The sequence below is a fragment of the Marmota monax genome, unplaced genomic scaffold (genome assembly GCF_021218885.2).
Source record: "Marmota monax isolate L192 unplaced genomic scaffold, Marmota_monax_Labrador192_F-V1.1 WCK01_AAM20220418_F8-fsc00099, whole genome shotgun sequence".
NCBI classification, from domain to species: Eukaryota; Metazoa; Chordata; class Mammalia; order Rodentia; family Sciuridae; genus Marmota; species Marmota monax.
In genome coordinates this window covers 3737691-3754919 of record NW_026692126.1, presented here as the reverse complement: position 1 = coordinate 3754919, position 17229 = coordinate 3737691, and the positions used below count along the sequence as shown (strand labels likewise).

Genomic DNA, 17229 nt, shown 5'->3' with positions numbered 1-17229 from the left:
AAACTCCAGAGTAAAGCCAGCTCTTCAGTTTATAGTAGCCAATAAGCTTACTTCTTCCCTTTCTCTTCCCTTCCGCCTCTGCTAGTTGCCAGGCACTTTGTTAAATGTAGGGAATAAGAATATAACAAGACAATGTCCTTGCCCTCAGGAGTCTTACTGTCAACCTAGAGTATTAGAGTCATATTCAGGTGACTGTACATAGATGAGATAAATTAGTGGGTTCCATCCCTGCTTGCTCATTAGCATTATCAGATGAGTTGTTTAAAAATACCACAGCCCATGCCTTACTTCAGATAATTAATTCAGAATCTCATGCAAGCATAGACAATATTCAATAATAATCTGTATCTATACTTTTATTTTGTTTATTTTTTTTTTTTAAGAATGAGACATTTTGATTGGAAAGGGAACAGGAAGAGCTTCACAATGGAAGTAACATTCAAACCAGTGACATCACTTAGTCTGTATTGTATGGAGGGCAGCAAGAAGTCAAAACACAGAAATTTGAAAACTGGTAACAGCAGTCTTATGTGACTGTTTTGAATAGATGGGGAAGGAAATTGATAAATTATCAGGCTAGACTGACAAATATAAATGAGCTCATAAGAGCTTTACCTCTGTTAAGGAGTTTAGACTATTAGGTAGAAAATGGGTAGACTTTATGTACTGATGATATGATGCAGTCTTTGATTTGAAAAAGCATCTAGTTCCTACTTTATAATATCTTCAAAAATAAATTCCATTTGGTTTTAAAGTAATAGAAAAATACAGGTAAATTACTTTGTAAGTAGGAATTACCATTGGTTTTATGATTGCCGGTATGAAGTTTTTTGCTTCAGACAAAGCATCTGCTTTCTCCTAAATATTCTATATTCTCAGGATGAAGTACACCTTTTTAAACATGGTATAAACTTCAAAGACATAAAGGAAAACATTGAGGTTGACAGATATTACCAAGAAAAACTAGGAAAAAAATATTTGCTACTTGAACGGCAGTGTTAATGTGCCTAGTATATGATGAATTCTTAAAAATCCATTAACAAAGATAAACATTCCAAAGGAACGAATAAGCAAAAAAGTATGAGCATGCAGTTTTCCAAAGAAGAAATAACAAATGGTTTCTAACCACATAAAATGATGCTCAGTAATAATCAGAGAATTGCAAAAAAAAAAAAAAAAGTGGAATCTTTTAACCTTTTATAAATAAGAGACACAAATAAAAAGTGAATAATATCTAATGTTGGCAAAAATGTGGAGAAACAGGCATACTGGTAACATTCTTGGTGGTAAAGTTGGTATAACCTTTCTAGAGAGCTGATTAGCAGTTATCAAAACTTTAAATGTGGTTACCCTTGGATCCAGTAGCACTTTAACTACAATTATTCCTGGAAAAATAATGTTGTAGCATTGTTTGTAATGTCAAAGATTGGAAACAATGGAAATGTTATACCTATTTGATATTAAGGTTTTTGTAAAAATACATATCAAAGTGAAGATATTGCTGGGGGAGTTGAACTGGAAGAGGGGCACTGTCCACTTTTCTTTTACTTTTGTAGTGTCTGGAAAAAAAGCAAGGAAAAAAGAAAAGCCAGAGGAAAAACTTGAAGTCCTGTGGTGGATGAATTAGATGATTAGGAAATTGGAGACAGGACAATCTTACTAAAGATTTTTTTTACTCGTTTAGGTGTGAGAAATATTTATAGTCTGAATTGGAAGTGTAGCAATCAGAATGAGAAGGAGATTTGAGAAACATTTTAGAAGTAGAGTCTATACATTTCTACTATGTGGATCTGAAAAATGAGAAAAGGTATCAAAGGTGACTCTACAGTTGTTTTGTAAATGATGTATAAGGAAATGATGATCAGGATGGAAAAAATTAGTGAGACCCTGTCTCAAAAAATAAAAAAGACTGACAATATAGCTCAATGGTAGAGGACCCTAGGGTTCAATCCCTAGTACTGGGGGAGGGAAGGAAGAGGAATAAAAGCATCTTTTGAATAGAAGATAATGAATATCTTAACATAAATCCTCAGTAGGTATTTATATAGTAAATTAATTTGGTTCAGTTAACTTATCTTTAGCATGAATGATTTATGCTTTCTTTTTAAGGCCAGTTTTCTGTAGTCTTTAGTTTTACATGTCATTTGTTAGGACATATTGATAGTTTAAAATGTATAAACAAATTTTTAGTATAATTTTTAAACTATTTGTTCTTTTGTGTTTACAGAGTGCACATTTGGCCATGATAGATACCTTAATGATGGCTTATACTGTAGAAATGGTCAGTATAGAAAAAGTAATCGCATGTGCTCAACAGTATTCAGCATTTTTTCAAGCCACAGATCTACCCTATGATATTGAAGATGCTGTTATGTACTGGATAAATAAGGTAGGATTATATTTGTTTGAGTAACAATTAGTCTAATAACCAGAAAAAGTGAAATCTTAAATTATACATTCCCATTCCATTACTTTTTGTTTTAAATCAAAGTGAAAGCTGAAGATGTGCAGTTTACTTAAAAAAAATTACAAAGCTAAAATAATAAAAATAGATGTTTTAATATTCAGCAGTATCTATAACTGCATTTAATGATTAATCTAGTTCATAAGACATTATTACAAAATTCGAACAATTCAGGATGGAAAATATACACAGTGAGTATTCAGTAGGAATACTGGAATTAAATAACTTTCATACATGTCTGATTAGGGGGATAGGTTATCAAGTTGCATAGAATCATATTGATTGTGGATTCTTTTTCTTGGAATTTTTTATGGACCTGTAGTTGTGCATTGAAGATGTTTAAGTCATCAATTTATCACTCCCTTTGTCAATTTGAATAGTTAATTCCTCTTGATCTACTTTTTATTTACAACTATCACCATAGAGAAATTTAAGCCTGATTTGTGGACAAACACTGAACAGATTTAAAAATAAGTTTTATATTCTGGTGTCCTTCCCTGAATGTTTATATGTGGTTTGTCATAAGAAGCTTAATTTTAAAATGATCATATCTATCATCATTATCCATAATATCTGTACCAATATAGAAGACCCATTTAATATTCTGCCCCTGAAATTCTCTTATTTATTCATCTTCAGTGATATTTTTCTCCATTCCTCAGCTTTAGAGAAAGAATGCTTTCTCTAATCCTCAGACTTTCAATTAAGTTAAAACCACTTGATTCAACCTGAATCTCAGTGTATATTTTTTCCTTGTTCTAGTCTACCAACCCTTACTTCATTATTTATTCCCATTATGACTATACCCTTGCCTCTCAAATTTGGTATATCTCCTTCTGATCGTATTTTTGTCTCAGCCTAATTTAATCCCCCCACACCCATAACTTGTCCACGAGTATAAAATAAATTTGTTGTAGAAAACTAGGAGTATTTAGGGCTAAAATAATTATCAGCATAAGTGACTAAAATGAATTTAAACTTAAAAATAAAACAGCAAAATCACAGAAGATAAGATTATGTTAAGTCATTAAATCATGCAAAGGAACACATAATTTGGAAGTTTATATTACTCAGTCCTGCCTCTCTTTCAATCTCATCTTGTAAGCCCTTTGAGTTCACTACATTCTAGTCATATTTTTCTTCATTCAGTTATTCAGACACACCAAGTATTTTTCCTACCACAGGGCCTTTGCTTGTGTTTCTTATTCTCTATATAGAATACTCTTTCTTCTAATGTTTTGTAGCTCACTAGCTTTTCCTCTTTAGGTCTTAACTCGAAGTTATCCTTTGAGGAGGCTTAGTCTGTTCTGGCTGCTCTAACAAAATACTTTAGATTGGGCAATTTACAAACTACAGAAATTAACTTCTTATAATTCTGGGAGTTGGGAAATTCAAGATCAAGATTCCAGGAAATTCAGTGTCCTGTGAGGGCTTGCTCTCTTCTTCAGAGGTAGTGTCTTCTTAAAAGGGACAGGATTCTTCCTTCAACCTCTTTTATAAAGGCTCTAATCCTGTTTATGAGGGTAAGGCCTTATGACTTAATCTCTTCTCAGAAGGTTCCACTTTTTACTACTACCACACTAAGTGTTAATTTTCAGCATAAGAATTTGGTGGTGGACCTTCAAACCACAGCAGAGGCCTTCTCTGATGCAACCACCTTTTCTAAAATAGGTTTTCCTGCTTCTGTTATTTTCTGCTTACTTTTTGTTCATTTATAGCATTTATTACCTTCCTCCTCCTCCTCCTCCTCCTCCTCCTCCTCCTCCTCCTCCTTCTTCCTCCTCCTCCTCCTCCTCCTCCTCCTCCTTCTCCTCCTTCCTCCTCCTTCCTCCTCCTCCTTCCTCCTTCCTCCTTCCTCCTTCTTCCTCCTTCTTCCTCCTTCTTCCTCCTTCTTCCTTCTTTTTTTGACCCTGCCTTCCTTGCTTTATGAGGATAAGGACGAATTTAGCTTTGTATTCTATTTTATCCCTAACCAGTTAGTACAGTGTCTGGCATATAACCAACATTTAGAATTATCTATTGTATGTGAAAATAAATAAATACATGAGTAGTGGTTTAAAATGTTAATTTGTGACTGGTTTGCTTTTTGGACAGAATTGGATAAAAAAATCTAAAAATAATGAAAATAATCTACAAACTGACAGATTAATTATAACTACTTGTCAGTGAATTATAAAGCATTTCTTTTTAAACTTAAAATAATAATAATAATAATAATAATAATAATAATCCTTGTCAGGTTTTAGTCCTGTCTTCTTCTTCACCCCTCATTGGTTAATAGTCCAAAATGCTTAAAGATGCATGGGAGCTATAAAGCTGCCTTATACACATACATTATCAAAGCAGAAAATATTAGTGATTTTGGCACCATGTCAGACTGTTCCACCTAGATATGATTGTTAAAATTAATTAGAAAAATTTTCTAGTACAGAGCTGAGTTCAAAGAAAGAAAAGACAGTTCCCAGGAACCAGAAACAAAGTGGGGACTGAAAGTTTGGTAGCCAATGTCATTAATATTTTCTAGCGTGCTGTTTTTAAAGTTTTATATATTGCTACCAAAGTGACCTTAAAAATCATTAATTGGAAATCCAGAATTATCTAAAGTCCCTTCAAGAAATAATTTATTCACTAGACATACTATGGCTTTATGTTTTAGGATTATGGGCTACTTTAGTAATTTGATGTGTTAAATGAGGCCTTCTCCCCAGAAAGTTCTTAAATGCAAAAGTTTGTGTTTTAACTTGGCTTTATGACTGCACTGAAACTTACCCATGACCCTATCACAGCTTAAGAACTCGATATATAATGTTTTCTATTGATAATAAAAACATTTAATTTTAATGATCATAATATAATATTCATTTCCTAGTTGTAAAACCGATTGTAAACTTTTTGTTTTAAAAATGTAAGCAACTTAAGCATTAAAATCAACATTTTCAATTACCTTTTCTTTCTAGTTTCTAGCATTAGTACTTGCTCAACAAAGTATTTGACAGATTAATTAATAAATCTCAGAATATCAAATAAAACCACCTGTAAGATTTTTTTTATGGTTGTGAAAATGAAATTTTCTTCATTTGAATGGTACTCATATTTGACACTAGGAATCCGACCATAGGCATTGTAAGGTACATGTTATTTTATTGTTATATTTGAATATAAATTCAAATTACTGTTTTTATATTAAGGTAAATGAACATTTGAAAGACATAATGGAACAAGAACAAAAACTGAAAGAACATCACACAGTTGAAACTCCTGGAGGTCAAAAGGTATAATTTCAATAAAAAAAGTGTTTTGTGTGATACTCTGTATTATGTCTTTGGTGTGTTTGTTGACATATGTGCTGTTGTAGGAATTATTAATAGTAACGTTATTAAGTATTTTTAGTACTGTTAAATATACCTTAGGAAGCCATGCCAGTAGATTCATGTAATGAAGTTTAACTGGATAGTGTCTGTGAAAAAATTGTTGATGACTAGTTCCTAATTTTTGAGGTTCTTCTGGCAAAAATAACAAGAGAACAATTTTAAATGTATTAACCTTTATAATGATTTGCTGTGAGATTAACCTTCAAAACAATATTCCTGGAATTTCAAGTTGAGCAATATGATTTTTTTCTGTAAAGAATCATTAGCATAGATTCATTATTTAAAAATTCTTAAGTAAACTTCTAAAATTTTCTTGTTTGAAAACTGAATTGTTTTTTGTGCACAGCATTTTCAAGTATACTGTAGTAAGTGTGCTTTAAACATGTATAATACTAGAACTGAGATATAAGAAATTGTAAATATTCAGAGGCCCTGTTTTCTATTTGAATTATTTAGGTCTTCTCATTACAGTCCTTTTATTCATTTTGAGCTTTTCTTATTGGTCATTGGTACCGACCTAAAGAGTAAACAAAGGAAAGGAAACTTTTATCTGTTACCAAATTCAATAGAAAAATTTAGTGGAGCACCACCTAAATTTTTAATATAATGTTTTGGGATCACAGTGATTTACCCCATCTAACTTACTGACTAGTTTCTGAAAATGTGCTCGCTGCCTTCTTCATGTTAACTTTGTTGAAGTCCTTTCCCCTAAAGGAGTTCTTCTTTTTTCCTCTAGATTACATATTTCATTTTCCTGCCTTTGTTCAACTTCTATCCCTGTCTCTTTCTTCTCAAATCCCCAAGTCTTTAACCATTAGTTTCCCTCCCTTCTTTTTTTCATAAAGTAGGAGTTCAAACCTTTGCCTTGGAGTTGTATAGAATTCTGCCCCTCAATTTTGTTCCTAGCTCTTAGGTATAAGGCTAAGGTGGTGTCATTCTAAATTTTAACACTAATGAAATTTTTCCATAGAAATCTTATTTATTATATATAATAGTTAACTTCTGATCTATTATACATACATTAAAAACAAATGAGAATTTTATATGCTGACATAGGTAGGACCAAGTAAACATTATCTCTGGAAAAAAATGGCATTTGTATTTCAAACAACCAGGTTGAATAACCTTTAAGAAAAACTATGCAATCTAGATACTACTTGTATTACATTGTTTTGACTTTTTCATAGCACTTAACCCCATGCAGTTGTACATATTAACCATATAATATACATATTAATATACTTGTTGAATAAGTGAGTGAGCAAACAAATAACAAGAGTGTTATTCATTTTTAAATATTTGGATGAGTACACATTTTTATGTTAGCACATACACAGCATTTAAACCTTCATATTTCAAATAAGTTTTACCTTTTTTTCCATTATTAAGATCTTTGTGAAAATAAGTGTTATTTTCACATAGTCCTACTGCATATACGGGTTATTATTATGAAGGAAAACAATGTCACAGAATAAACTAGAGAAAGAAATCTTGCTCTGTTACCTAACAGTGGAACTTTTTGGAATTTGAGCTACTTACTAATTAATGTCCTGTGGAATTAGTGTTCTTTGGAGCATACTTGGAAAGCATTGGTTTGTGACCTATAACTTTAGTACTTGATAGAATCCTGTTCCTAAGATTTTGTTCTGTGATTACACATCTATCCTTGTGTGGGCTTCTTTGATCAGGGCTAATGCATTTTCTTTTTTTATACTTATTTTTTACACCTTTTCTCTTGTGTAACAATTTTCTTGCTCTTACGGGAAAAATAATACCCCAATCTAGAATATGTCCCTATTTAGTTCTCAACTCATGTAGTATAGTTAACTAAGGAATTTGGCTTTTTAAACATTTTTCAGAAATGTCACCAGGATTTTAATCTTTGCATAAGAGTGTTATATAACCATTTTCCCAATAGCTTTATATATTGATAATCTTGTGGATTGGAACATAAGACCATACAAAGACTTGAATTGTTATAGACATAACTTTTTAGGAACATTTATTTGGAAATAATTTTAGACTTATAAAAAGTTTCAAGAAGAATTAAAAAAAAAAAAAGACTAATGAACTCTTTTCCCAGATTCATCAGTTTGTTTTATTGTTCTTTCTCCACACACTTGTGTGCATATACATATTCACATATGTAAATTTTTCTAGAACATTTGAAAGAAGCCTGCATGTATCATGCCCCTTTACTTATTAATAGTTCAATATATATTTCCTAAGAACAAAACTGTTTATTTACATCACCACAGTATAGGTAATTTAATGTCAACATAATACTTAAATGTAACTTACAGTTTATGTTACCATTTCATCAGTGGTACTTCATAATATGTTGTTTCAATTACAAGATCCAGTCTGAGATTATTAATTTAGTATTTACTTGTCATGTCTCCAATGTTTTTTAGACTGAAACAGCTCCTCAGCTTTTCTTTTTCATTCATGGCCTTTACATTTTTGAAGAATACAGGTCATTTTAACAGAATACTCCTTGATTTGTTTTTTTCTGATAATTCCTCATAATTAGATTAAGGATGCGCTTTCCAGTCTGAAGCACTATGTAAATTGTGTAATTCTTGCAGTGTTGTATCCAGAAGCACATTATATTCATTTCCCTATATTAAATTATGTTAATTTTTTCTTTTTTATTTATTTCTTACATATATGACAATAGCGGAGTGCATTACATTCATAATTATTTAAATTATGTTAATTTTGATCAATTAAAATATTGTCTTGTTCCTTGACTACATGGTTATTTTTTTCCGTTTGTAAAAATTATTTTAGAGGAGATAATTTGATACTGTAAATACCCTGTTCCTCTTCAGAGTTACCCCCCTCATCTAGATTTAACATTCATTGATGATATCCACCTGAATAAGTTTTACCATAATGGTTAGAAAATGGCAATATTCTATCTCCTTTATTTCTTTTCTATTTATTAGTCAGTATTCTGTTATAAGCAAGAATTGACCCATCTGTTATTTTATCTAATGGATTCTTATTTTTTTTTAATGGGTCAAAATCAATTTCTGTTTTTGTGTTTTTATTTTATAAATAAATTTACTTGGGGATAATTTTAGGTTCATAGGGAATTTTCAAAGATGATGTAGCTTTACCTATTTACCCGTAATGTTAACATCTTACATAATTGTGGCTCATTTGTCAACACTGAAAAAGTATCATTGGTACATTGTATTGCCTGCACTATAGACTTTATTTAGATTCTACCAGTTTTCCTATTAATATCCTTTTTAAATATTGGTTACATGTTTTGTACAAATCCCATAATTTGGGTGTGTCTGATATTTTTTACGATTAGATTGGAGTTGCAGGGTTTTTTTTTTAGAATATCACAAATATCAGTCATATTGAGAGTACATGATAGTTACATGATTTATCACTGGTGATGTTAATCTTGATCCCTAAGGTAGTGTTTGTGAAGTTTCTCTATTATAAAGTTACCATTTTCCAGAGCTGGGGATATAGCTCAGTTGGCAAAGTGCTTGCCTAGCATGCACAAAGCCCTGGATTCAATCCCCAGCACCACAAAAAATAAAATTAAAAAGTTACCATTTTCCCTCTGATACTCTGTTCTTTGGAAATGAATCACTAAATCTGTTCCAACTTGTGGGGAGAGAAGTTCATTCCCTGAATGGTGAGTGAGATTAGTTTTATCTGCATATTCATTTGGATTTCTTCTTAAGGAAGATTTATGTTTATTTTCCTCTATTTATATATATCGGCGTGGACTCATCCATATTTGTTTTATACTTTGAGTTATAATACAGTACTGCATTATTTATTTTGTCACTCACCATTTCCATGTTTTGCCTTTAGGAGATCTTTCAGGTTGGGTATGTCCTATCCTTTTGTTTTTTGAACTCTTCATTACTTTTTGGCACTACAGGATGTTCCATCTTGTTTTGCCTTGCCTCAGCCCTAGAATCGACAGTATTTTTTTTTTTTTTTTTTTGATGCCTAAATTGTCTCATATTTGGCCAGTGGGAGCCCCTTCAAACTGAATCCTATACCCTTTGTCCTTCCTAACTTCCTGGCTTTACAAGATGTTTAAAGCACATTTTGTAGCTTCCTTACCATATCTCTGGAATCAGACAGTTCTCCAAGAAGTCCTGATTCCTTTGGAGAACAGTATTTGTAAACTATAAAATCTGGGCACTAAGCTTCTCATTACTAGTGGAGTGCCATTACTTCCAGGCTGTTTCAGCAGAGAGCTCAGAAATAAACTTAAAAATACGTGATCATGAGCTCATATTTAAACTTCTGATTCCAGTTCAATTTTACAGAGTTCTTTTTTCTTTCTTTCCCCTATTCCGTATCTGACTTTCCCTTCCACAATGAGAATTCAGACTTCCAACATCAATATATTTTTACTTTTTGCTTGATCCATTACAACTGCTACAAAAAATCTGGACTTGCCAGATTAGTCCCTGCCATACACAGAGACTTAATAAAAGTTTTTACCTATATTACCTGTGGTTTTTGAAAACCCTTGTTTCTCACAACTACTTTTACATCTTAAAACAGGACTCAGGGTTGCAGTTTTACCAGTACCTTCCTATGAACTAAAGAAGGGGATTATTGCTGGTCATTTCAGAAATGCAGTTGCTCTTCAGCAAGGAAATTGTGTTATATATTTGAACTTTTGAAGCCTGTGTATATAAGCATGTATAGAATAAATATTTGTTCTTCTAGGACATTATTTGTTTTGGTCATTTTTACTTCAATTGGCCAATCTATATGGTTTTCCTTTTTTCCCTAATAGGATGCTACTACCAATTTAGACCAATGAAGAGGTAGAAGAAAGGCCAAAACAGTTTGAATTAGTGAAAAAATCTAATTAAATATTTTATAAGAAATTTGGAGTAACTTAAACCATTATATCTGAAACTTTTACATACCTGCTATTGGGAATAGTCCACAGTAATTTCTTACTACTAGTTTCTATGCAATGGATTCTTCTAGTCTAAAAACAACAAAAGATTGGGAACCTTGACACATTTTCAGTGGCTTCCTGCTCTTTGATCCTGTTCTTATACTTTTTGAGGCTGTTATAACTGCAGCTGCCAAAAATTTTCTGTTAAATGGGAGATTAACATATGTGTAAGATTAACATACATGCAACAAAGTCAATAGGGTCATTCTTCCAGTGCTGTAAGAAGAATCTAAGGAAATGTTATCTATTTGTGGGGGCTGATTTGAAGATCTAGCCCTAGAATTGTTTTGCTTACCTTATATGATATAGATTTATTTATTTTTATTTTCAGTATGACATGTGATTCCCAAACTCAGAAATGAAATTCTTTTTTTTTCAAAATAATGCAGCAAGCATATCCTGAGTATCCAAAAATGAATTTCTATATATGTGAGAAGAAGGTGGTAGTCTTTATTATTAGGAACCTTTATCTTCTTAATTGAAGTAATTAACTAGCATGTGAAAAAATGTTCTGAGAATTATAAACTTAGAACTCCGCTATCAGAAACTCTACTATAATTTGTTAATTGAAAATAATTCTGATGAATTTTCCCTTTACCTTTTGCTTTCACCCTTTTTCTGCTGCTTCCTCTGAAGTCTCCTTCCAAATGGTTTTGGAAACTGGTTCCAGTAAGTTTGCCCAGCTACTTCAATTTGCTTTCCAGAATTGGAGTTATAGAATGATATTGTTCATATCTTGCTGGTATAATCATTTCATATAGTTCTGTTAGTGACTGAATAGAGATTTGGCTTTAAGATATTTGATCATGAGGCTGGGCGAATAGCCCAGCTGATAGAGTGCTTGCCTTGCGTATACAAGGCTATGGGTTCAATCCCCAGCACCAAAAAAAAAAAAAAAAGATATTTGATCATACTGTAAAATGGAAAGATGGTAGATCTAGCCAAAATTTAGATTAGAAATTTTTAAAATAATTTAAAGAGCATCCTTTTGCTAATCTTTATCAGTATTCGCATTCAGTAAGTAAGTAAAACCAATACAAAAACAACTAATAGATGTAGAGTGTTATGAATTTTAAGTAAATTTGAATTGCTTGTATAAATTGTATTTTTAAAGTATCTTTTTGACAGAGTCATTTTCTGTTAATCCTGAATTATAGAGGACAATCTTTTGTGTGATGAGAAAGTAAAAAGTTCTCTGTGTCCTCAACAGTATTGGACCTAATCTGTATTGAATTCTGATTTGACTTGAAGAATTGATATTTCAGGATTAAGTCTGAGGGTTATACCAACAAGAATAAAAATATAATTTAGAAATATATCATAATGTTGACATAGAAAATGTGGTTCTCCTTTTAAATACCAAGTTTTGTTTGTAGAAAGAATAGGAAATAGTTTCATTCAGTGAATTTTACAAAGCATAGAGTATGTTCAAGTATAAAAGGCTGGATGATTTTCTTGAACTCTAGGCAAATTGAGAGTTGTGCATAACCTCAAGAATTAAAAGTTGGTTTACCTTTTGTCTCTCCAAGAATATAATCCTGACACAACTCATAATTTTCTGATTGTCTAGTCTAAATCATAGACATTTATTTCTAACACCATATGAAGCTGCGCATGTGTGTTAAGCTGTATATACACACACATACATGCACACATAAACACAAACACACACACACACACACCTTGTCCAAAAGTACTGCTTGGCAAAGGAAACAGACTAAATCACACAATTCATTTCTTTTTTCCATGACCCTTGGTAATGGGTTCATTTCAATTCAGATTATAGGCTGAAAGCAATTTAATCCTAGAAAAGATCTGGGAAGTTTGGGACTGAGTCCAGTCCAATTTAGAGGATGTCTGAGAGGCAAACTGTTTTGATTCCAGCTAACCAAGAAAAGAGGGTAAAGATCTGGAACAGTGCTTACTAAAGGTAAGAAAGGTAACTTAAAGCTAGAAGATGCTATCGATTGAGCAGGCATGGTAGCCCACACCTGTAATCCCAACAACCCAGAAGCCTGAGATAGAAATATTGCCAAGTTTGAGGCCAGTCTCAGCAATTTAGTGAGACCCTATCTCAAAATAAAAAGGACTGGGGAAGGAGTATCGGAGCACCCCTGGGTTCAATCCCCAGTTCCAAAAATAAATAAATCAATAAATAAAATGCTACTGTTGATTTCTTTTTTCTCATTCCTTTTTTTTTTCTTTCCTGTCCCTCTAACTTCTCTCCTCTCCTCTTTTCATGGTTGATTTTTAAACTGTCTCCTAGCAACAAAGTGAGGAAGTTTTCTAAGGATTATGTAAAAATCAGTAATGAAAGAATCTATATAGTTCATGTAAGTAATTATGTTCTGAATATAGGTATTCTAGTTAGGAATATACCATTGACTATAGATGTCTAGCTTTCACTGATCAATAAGAATAAATTCTTCCAAAAATCTTCAAGAGGATAATATGTTCCATGAATCTTGTCCTTGGGTAGCCAGTGAGAGAGAAGCAGAAATAAATATCTCTTTCTTCATTAATGTATGTTTTTCTGAGGGATGTCATTCAAAACATGTAATTTTACCACAAATAGTTAAATGTTCTTTTCAATAAATTTTTCTATTTTATTCTTACAAAAATATTTCTCATAATTACATTTTAATTATAAAATATAGTGATGGCAGTTTAAATGCAAATAAAAATAAAATTAGTCTCGATTACCTCTTTTAAAATGACTATTTAAACACCTATATAAATTTTGCTAATAAAATAATATTCACCATCACTAAATCTTGAATACTCTATTTCTCGGCTTTAGGAGAGCTACTAGCTACTAACAGCTAACTTTATTGATTGCTCTGTGTGCCCAGCAGTGTGCACAGCCCTTTATGTCCATCATCTTATTTAATCCTCCAGTGGTTCTGTGAAGTAGGTCCTGTTATTATCCCCATTTCACAGATGGGGAAAATGAGAAAATAGAGTTTTAAGTAACTTGTTCAAGATCACATAGCTAATAAGTGGCAGAACCAGGATCTGAACCCAGGTAATCTGACTCAATCATTGTTCCCTTAACCAGTTATACAGCATGTTTCCTCTTTCAAGAGCTCTCCTAAAAACTTATATCCATCCACACCAAACAGTCTTTAGAAAACTTAAAGTCTTCTGTTTTTGAGGGGGAGCACCCTTATGCTTGATTTATATATTGGTTAATGTTACCTGGATTGGGAGTTTTTTGTTTCAGAGTTGTTAGCACTTTATTTGTATTATTTCTCCATTGAAATGATGAACCAGAAGAGTATCTTGGTGCTTTGATAACTATTCTTCAAATTTGCGTTTCTTATCTCCATATTTCTCTTAAGAATAGTATATTCTTTTACCTGCTCCTTTTTGATAACTCTAGTAACTCTCTCTGCTCAAATAATACTTTTTGCTCTTCCCATTTAAGAACTTTCAAGGGCTGGAGATGTAGCTCAGTGGCAGTGTTTGCCTAGCATGCATGAATCCCTGAGCTCAGTCCTTAGCACCACAAAAACAAAAAACAAAAAGAACTTCTGGCCTTTCTGTGTAAGAACTTTCAGTCTAAAGTAAGTCTTAGTATTAAAGTAAATGAACTTTGTGATCTACAAATGAACAGAATTGGTGATTTGGGTATAAAGTGTCCAAATATGTTTTGTGATGCTTTTTAAGTATTTAACCTAAGTGTCATTTCATGTGAATTAGTAATATAGTGTTATATTAAATATTTAACTTTGAAATTATACTATTATTGCTGTGTATTTAACTGGTAATATCTGGTATTATTTAGAAAAGAAGGATATTGGTGAATAGTTAATCACTTCTCTTGGTTTATATATTATTATTTGATATGTTAGAATCTTCAATTCTGATTTTTTTTTCCTGTATGTTGCTTAGTACTTGTTTATTTTTATCTCCCTCTTTTCTATGTATATATATATTGTAGGCTCGTTATAGGAAAGAGCAAACATTGCTTAAGCAACTGCCTTGCATTCCATTGGTAGAAAATTTGCTGAAGGATGGTACAGATGGCTGTGCGTTAGCTGCCCTTATTCATTTTTACTGTCCTGGTGTTGTCAGATTAGAGGGTAAGTGTTCCAGTGAAATATTTTTATATAGATAGTAACAAATATTTAACATAATATTTAATAAGTATTGAAGGCTTAAAAAAAAAGAACACTTACATATAACCCTGGGGAAGAGAGTAGAGAACTTTCTGTGTAATGATCACTTTATCTGTAAATGTGTATTAAAGAGATTCTATATATTTGTGTATTTGAACTGTCACTAATTATGAAATGTTCATCAAATTAATCCAAAGTCATTACCTTGCTTTTTTTCTATTTAAGATATTTGTTTGAAAGAAACTATGTCTTTGGCTGATAGTCTATATAACCTGCAGCTGATTCAAGAATTTTGCCAAGAATACTTGAACCAGTGTTGCCATTTCACCCTGGAAGATATGCTATATGCTGCTTCATCCATAAAAGTAAGTTAAATTATTCTCTTTGCTTTTTTAAAGTTTGTATAAGAGGAACATACAAGATATATAAATGGCCTTGTTACTTTAAGCTTATAGTTTAACTGTATCAATCAAGAACTTTTGAAAAAAATAGTTTGATTTTTCTTCTTATATTTTTTAAATATTTATTTAAATATATTAATAGCTACAGATTTCTTTTACAATGCAAAGCTAGACAAAGTCATGTATAAAATTGATCTGTAGCCTTAATGTTAACAGAATAGAACATGAGCCATTAATATTTCTAGACATAGATGGTAATAAAAAGTGAGATTCTTCCTTTAAAAATAATGAAGGATTTTTTTCTTCAAGAATTTTAATTAAAAAAATATAGAAAAATAAGGTCATATACTATTTAATTTTCACTTTGCATAAATATGTAGTATAGTTATATAAAATGGTATCTGCATGTTTCTATATATGTAATGAGCATGAAATTGAAATTTAGTTTATTATCACTAGGTCATATGAATAGTTATTTAGTTATCAAAATATTAAAAATTTATCACCTTTATTGTTTTTCCATCAGTGTTTGCTTTCAGATTTCATTAAAAGAATGATAAAATTTTATTTAAATTAGTGATGTTTCATTGATTGTAAGTCAAATATATTTTATTTCCATTGATATTAAATGTTAAGGATAATAAACATGATTAGAGTTTTGAAAACTGCATTTTGTTCCGAATTTTGAAAATTGGGTTGTTATAAGTACTGTATTTTTAATACTTTAAGGTTTCTTATTCTTTAGAGATTATTTCAGTAATATATTTTATGTGAGTCATTAATATAAATTCAGAAATTGTAAATGTTGTATAATTGATTCATACACACAGTTTTATAAAACCTTGAACTTTAATATTGTAGTATAATTACGTATATAAGAACTTTATAGGTTTTTTTCAATTCCTAAAGAAAAAAAGTATTTAAAATAGTAATTTATTTGTGCCGAGCTCTGTGTTGCATGCTTATAATCCCATGCTCCAGAAGCTTAGACAGGAGGATCATGAGTTCAAAGCCAGCCTCAACAACTTAGCGAGGCACTAAGCAACTTAGTGAGACCCTGTCTCTAAATAAAGTACAGAATAGGGCTGGGGATGTGGCTCAGTGGTTGAGTGCCCCTGAGTTCAATTCTCAGTACAAAAAAAAAAAAAAAAAATAGTAATTTATTTGAAGTTTAGAGTTCATTTATATTATATACATGATGGGAGTCACATGTTATAAACACAGATAGCCCCCATGGATATAATTTACATTTCTAGGAAATGATTCAAAAGCAGATTATGAAAATGAGTAGGGCCATCTATTACTTTTGAGAATTTTAGGATTTGTTTGCATCTGCTCTTAACAAGTGTAACATGAATATTCTTAGAACAAGAGCTCTAATTAAGACATTGTCTGTGCCAGGTATGATAGCACATGCCTGTAATCCCAGCAGCTCAGGGGGCTAAGATAGGAGGATTGCGGGTTCAAAGCCAATCTCAGCACTTTACAAGACCCTAATCAACTTGGTGAGACCTTGTCTCAAAATAAAAAAACATGAAGGGCTACACACATTAAGAAAATGAAAAGAGAAAGGGTGTCATGGTGCCCTCCTGTAATCCCAGCTACTCGTGAGGTTGAGGAAGGAGGATTGCAAGTTCAAGACTAGCTTTGGTAACTTAATAAGGTCCTGTCTTTAAAGAAAAGAGAAAAAGTGTTGAGGATGGAGCTCAGTGGTAAAGTGTCCCGTGGTTCAGTCCCTAGTCTGTCTGTCTCTCTCTCTCTCTCTCTCTCTCTCTCTCTCTCTCTCTCTCTCACACACACACACACACACACACACACACACATACAGCATTGTCACAAAAATGTAATATGGCAAGGCACTGTACTGGGGTATTCATTCATTTATTCACTCAACAAATATTTATTGAAT

General features: G+C 31.8%; 1 protein-coding gene across 8 annotated transcripts in view; it reads left to right on the top strand.

The window, feature by feature from the left end:
* Positions 1 to 17229, top strand: part of Camsap2 (calmodulin regulated spectrin associated protein family member 2) — a 90857-nt gene that overhangs the window by 47833 nt on the left and 25795 nt on the right. For 5 of the 8 annotated variants that reach the window (XM_058585994.1, XM_046464530.2, XM_046464513.2 and 2 more), the window contains 5 exons: positions 2228 to 2389; positions 5653 to 5736; positions 11435 to 11467; positions 14742 to 14883; positions 15145 to 15284. In XM_058585994.1, coding sequence (XP_058441977.1) covers positions 2228 to 2389; positions 5653 to 5736; positions 11435 to 11467; positions 14742 to 14883; positions 15145 to 15284 — 561 coding nt within the window. The remainder of the gene's footprint in view (positions 1 to 2227; positions 2390 to 5652; positions 5737 to 11434; positions 11468 to 14741; positions 14884 to 15144; positions 15285 to 17229) is intronic. The other 3 variants (XM_046464538.2, XM_046464522.2, XM_046464503.2) reach the window with 1 other exon arrangement.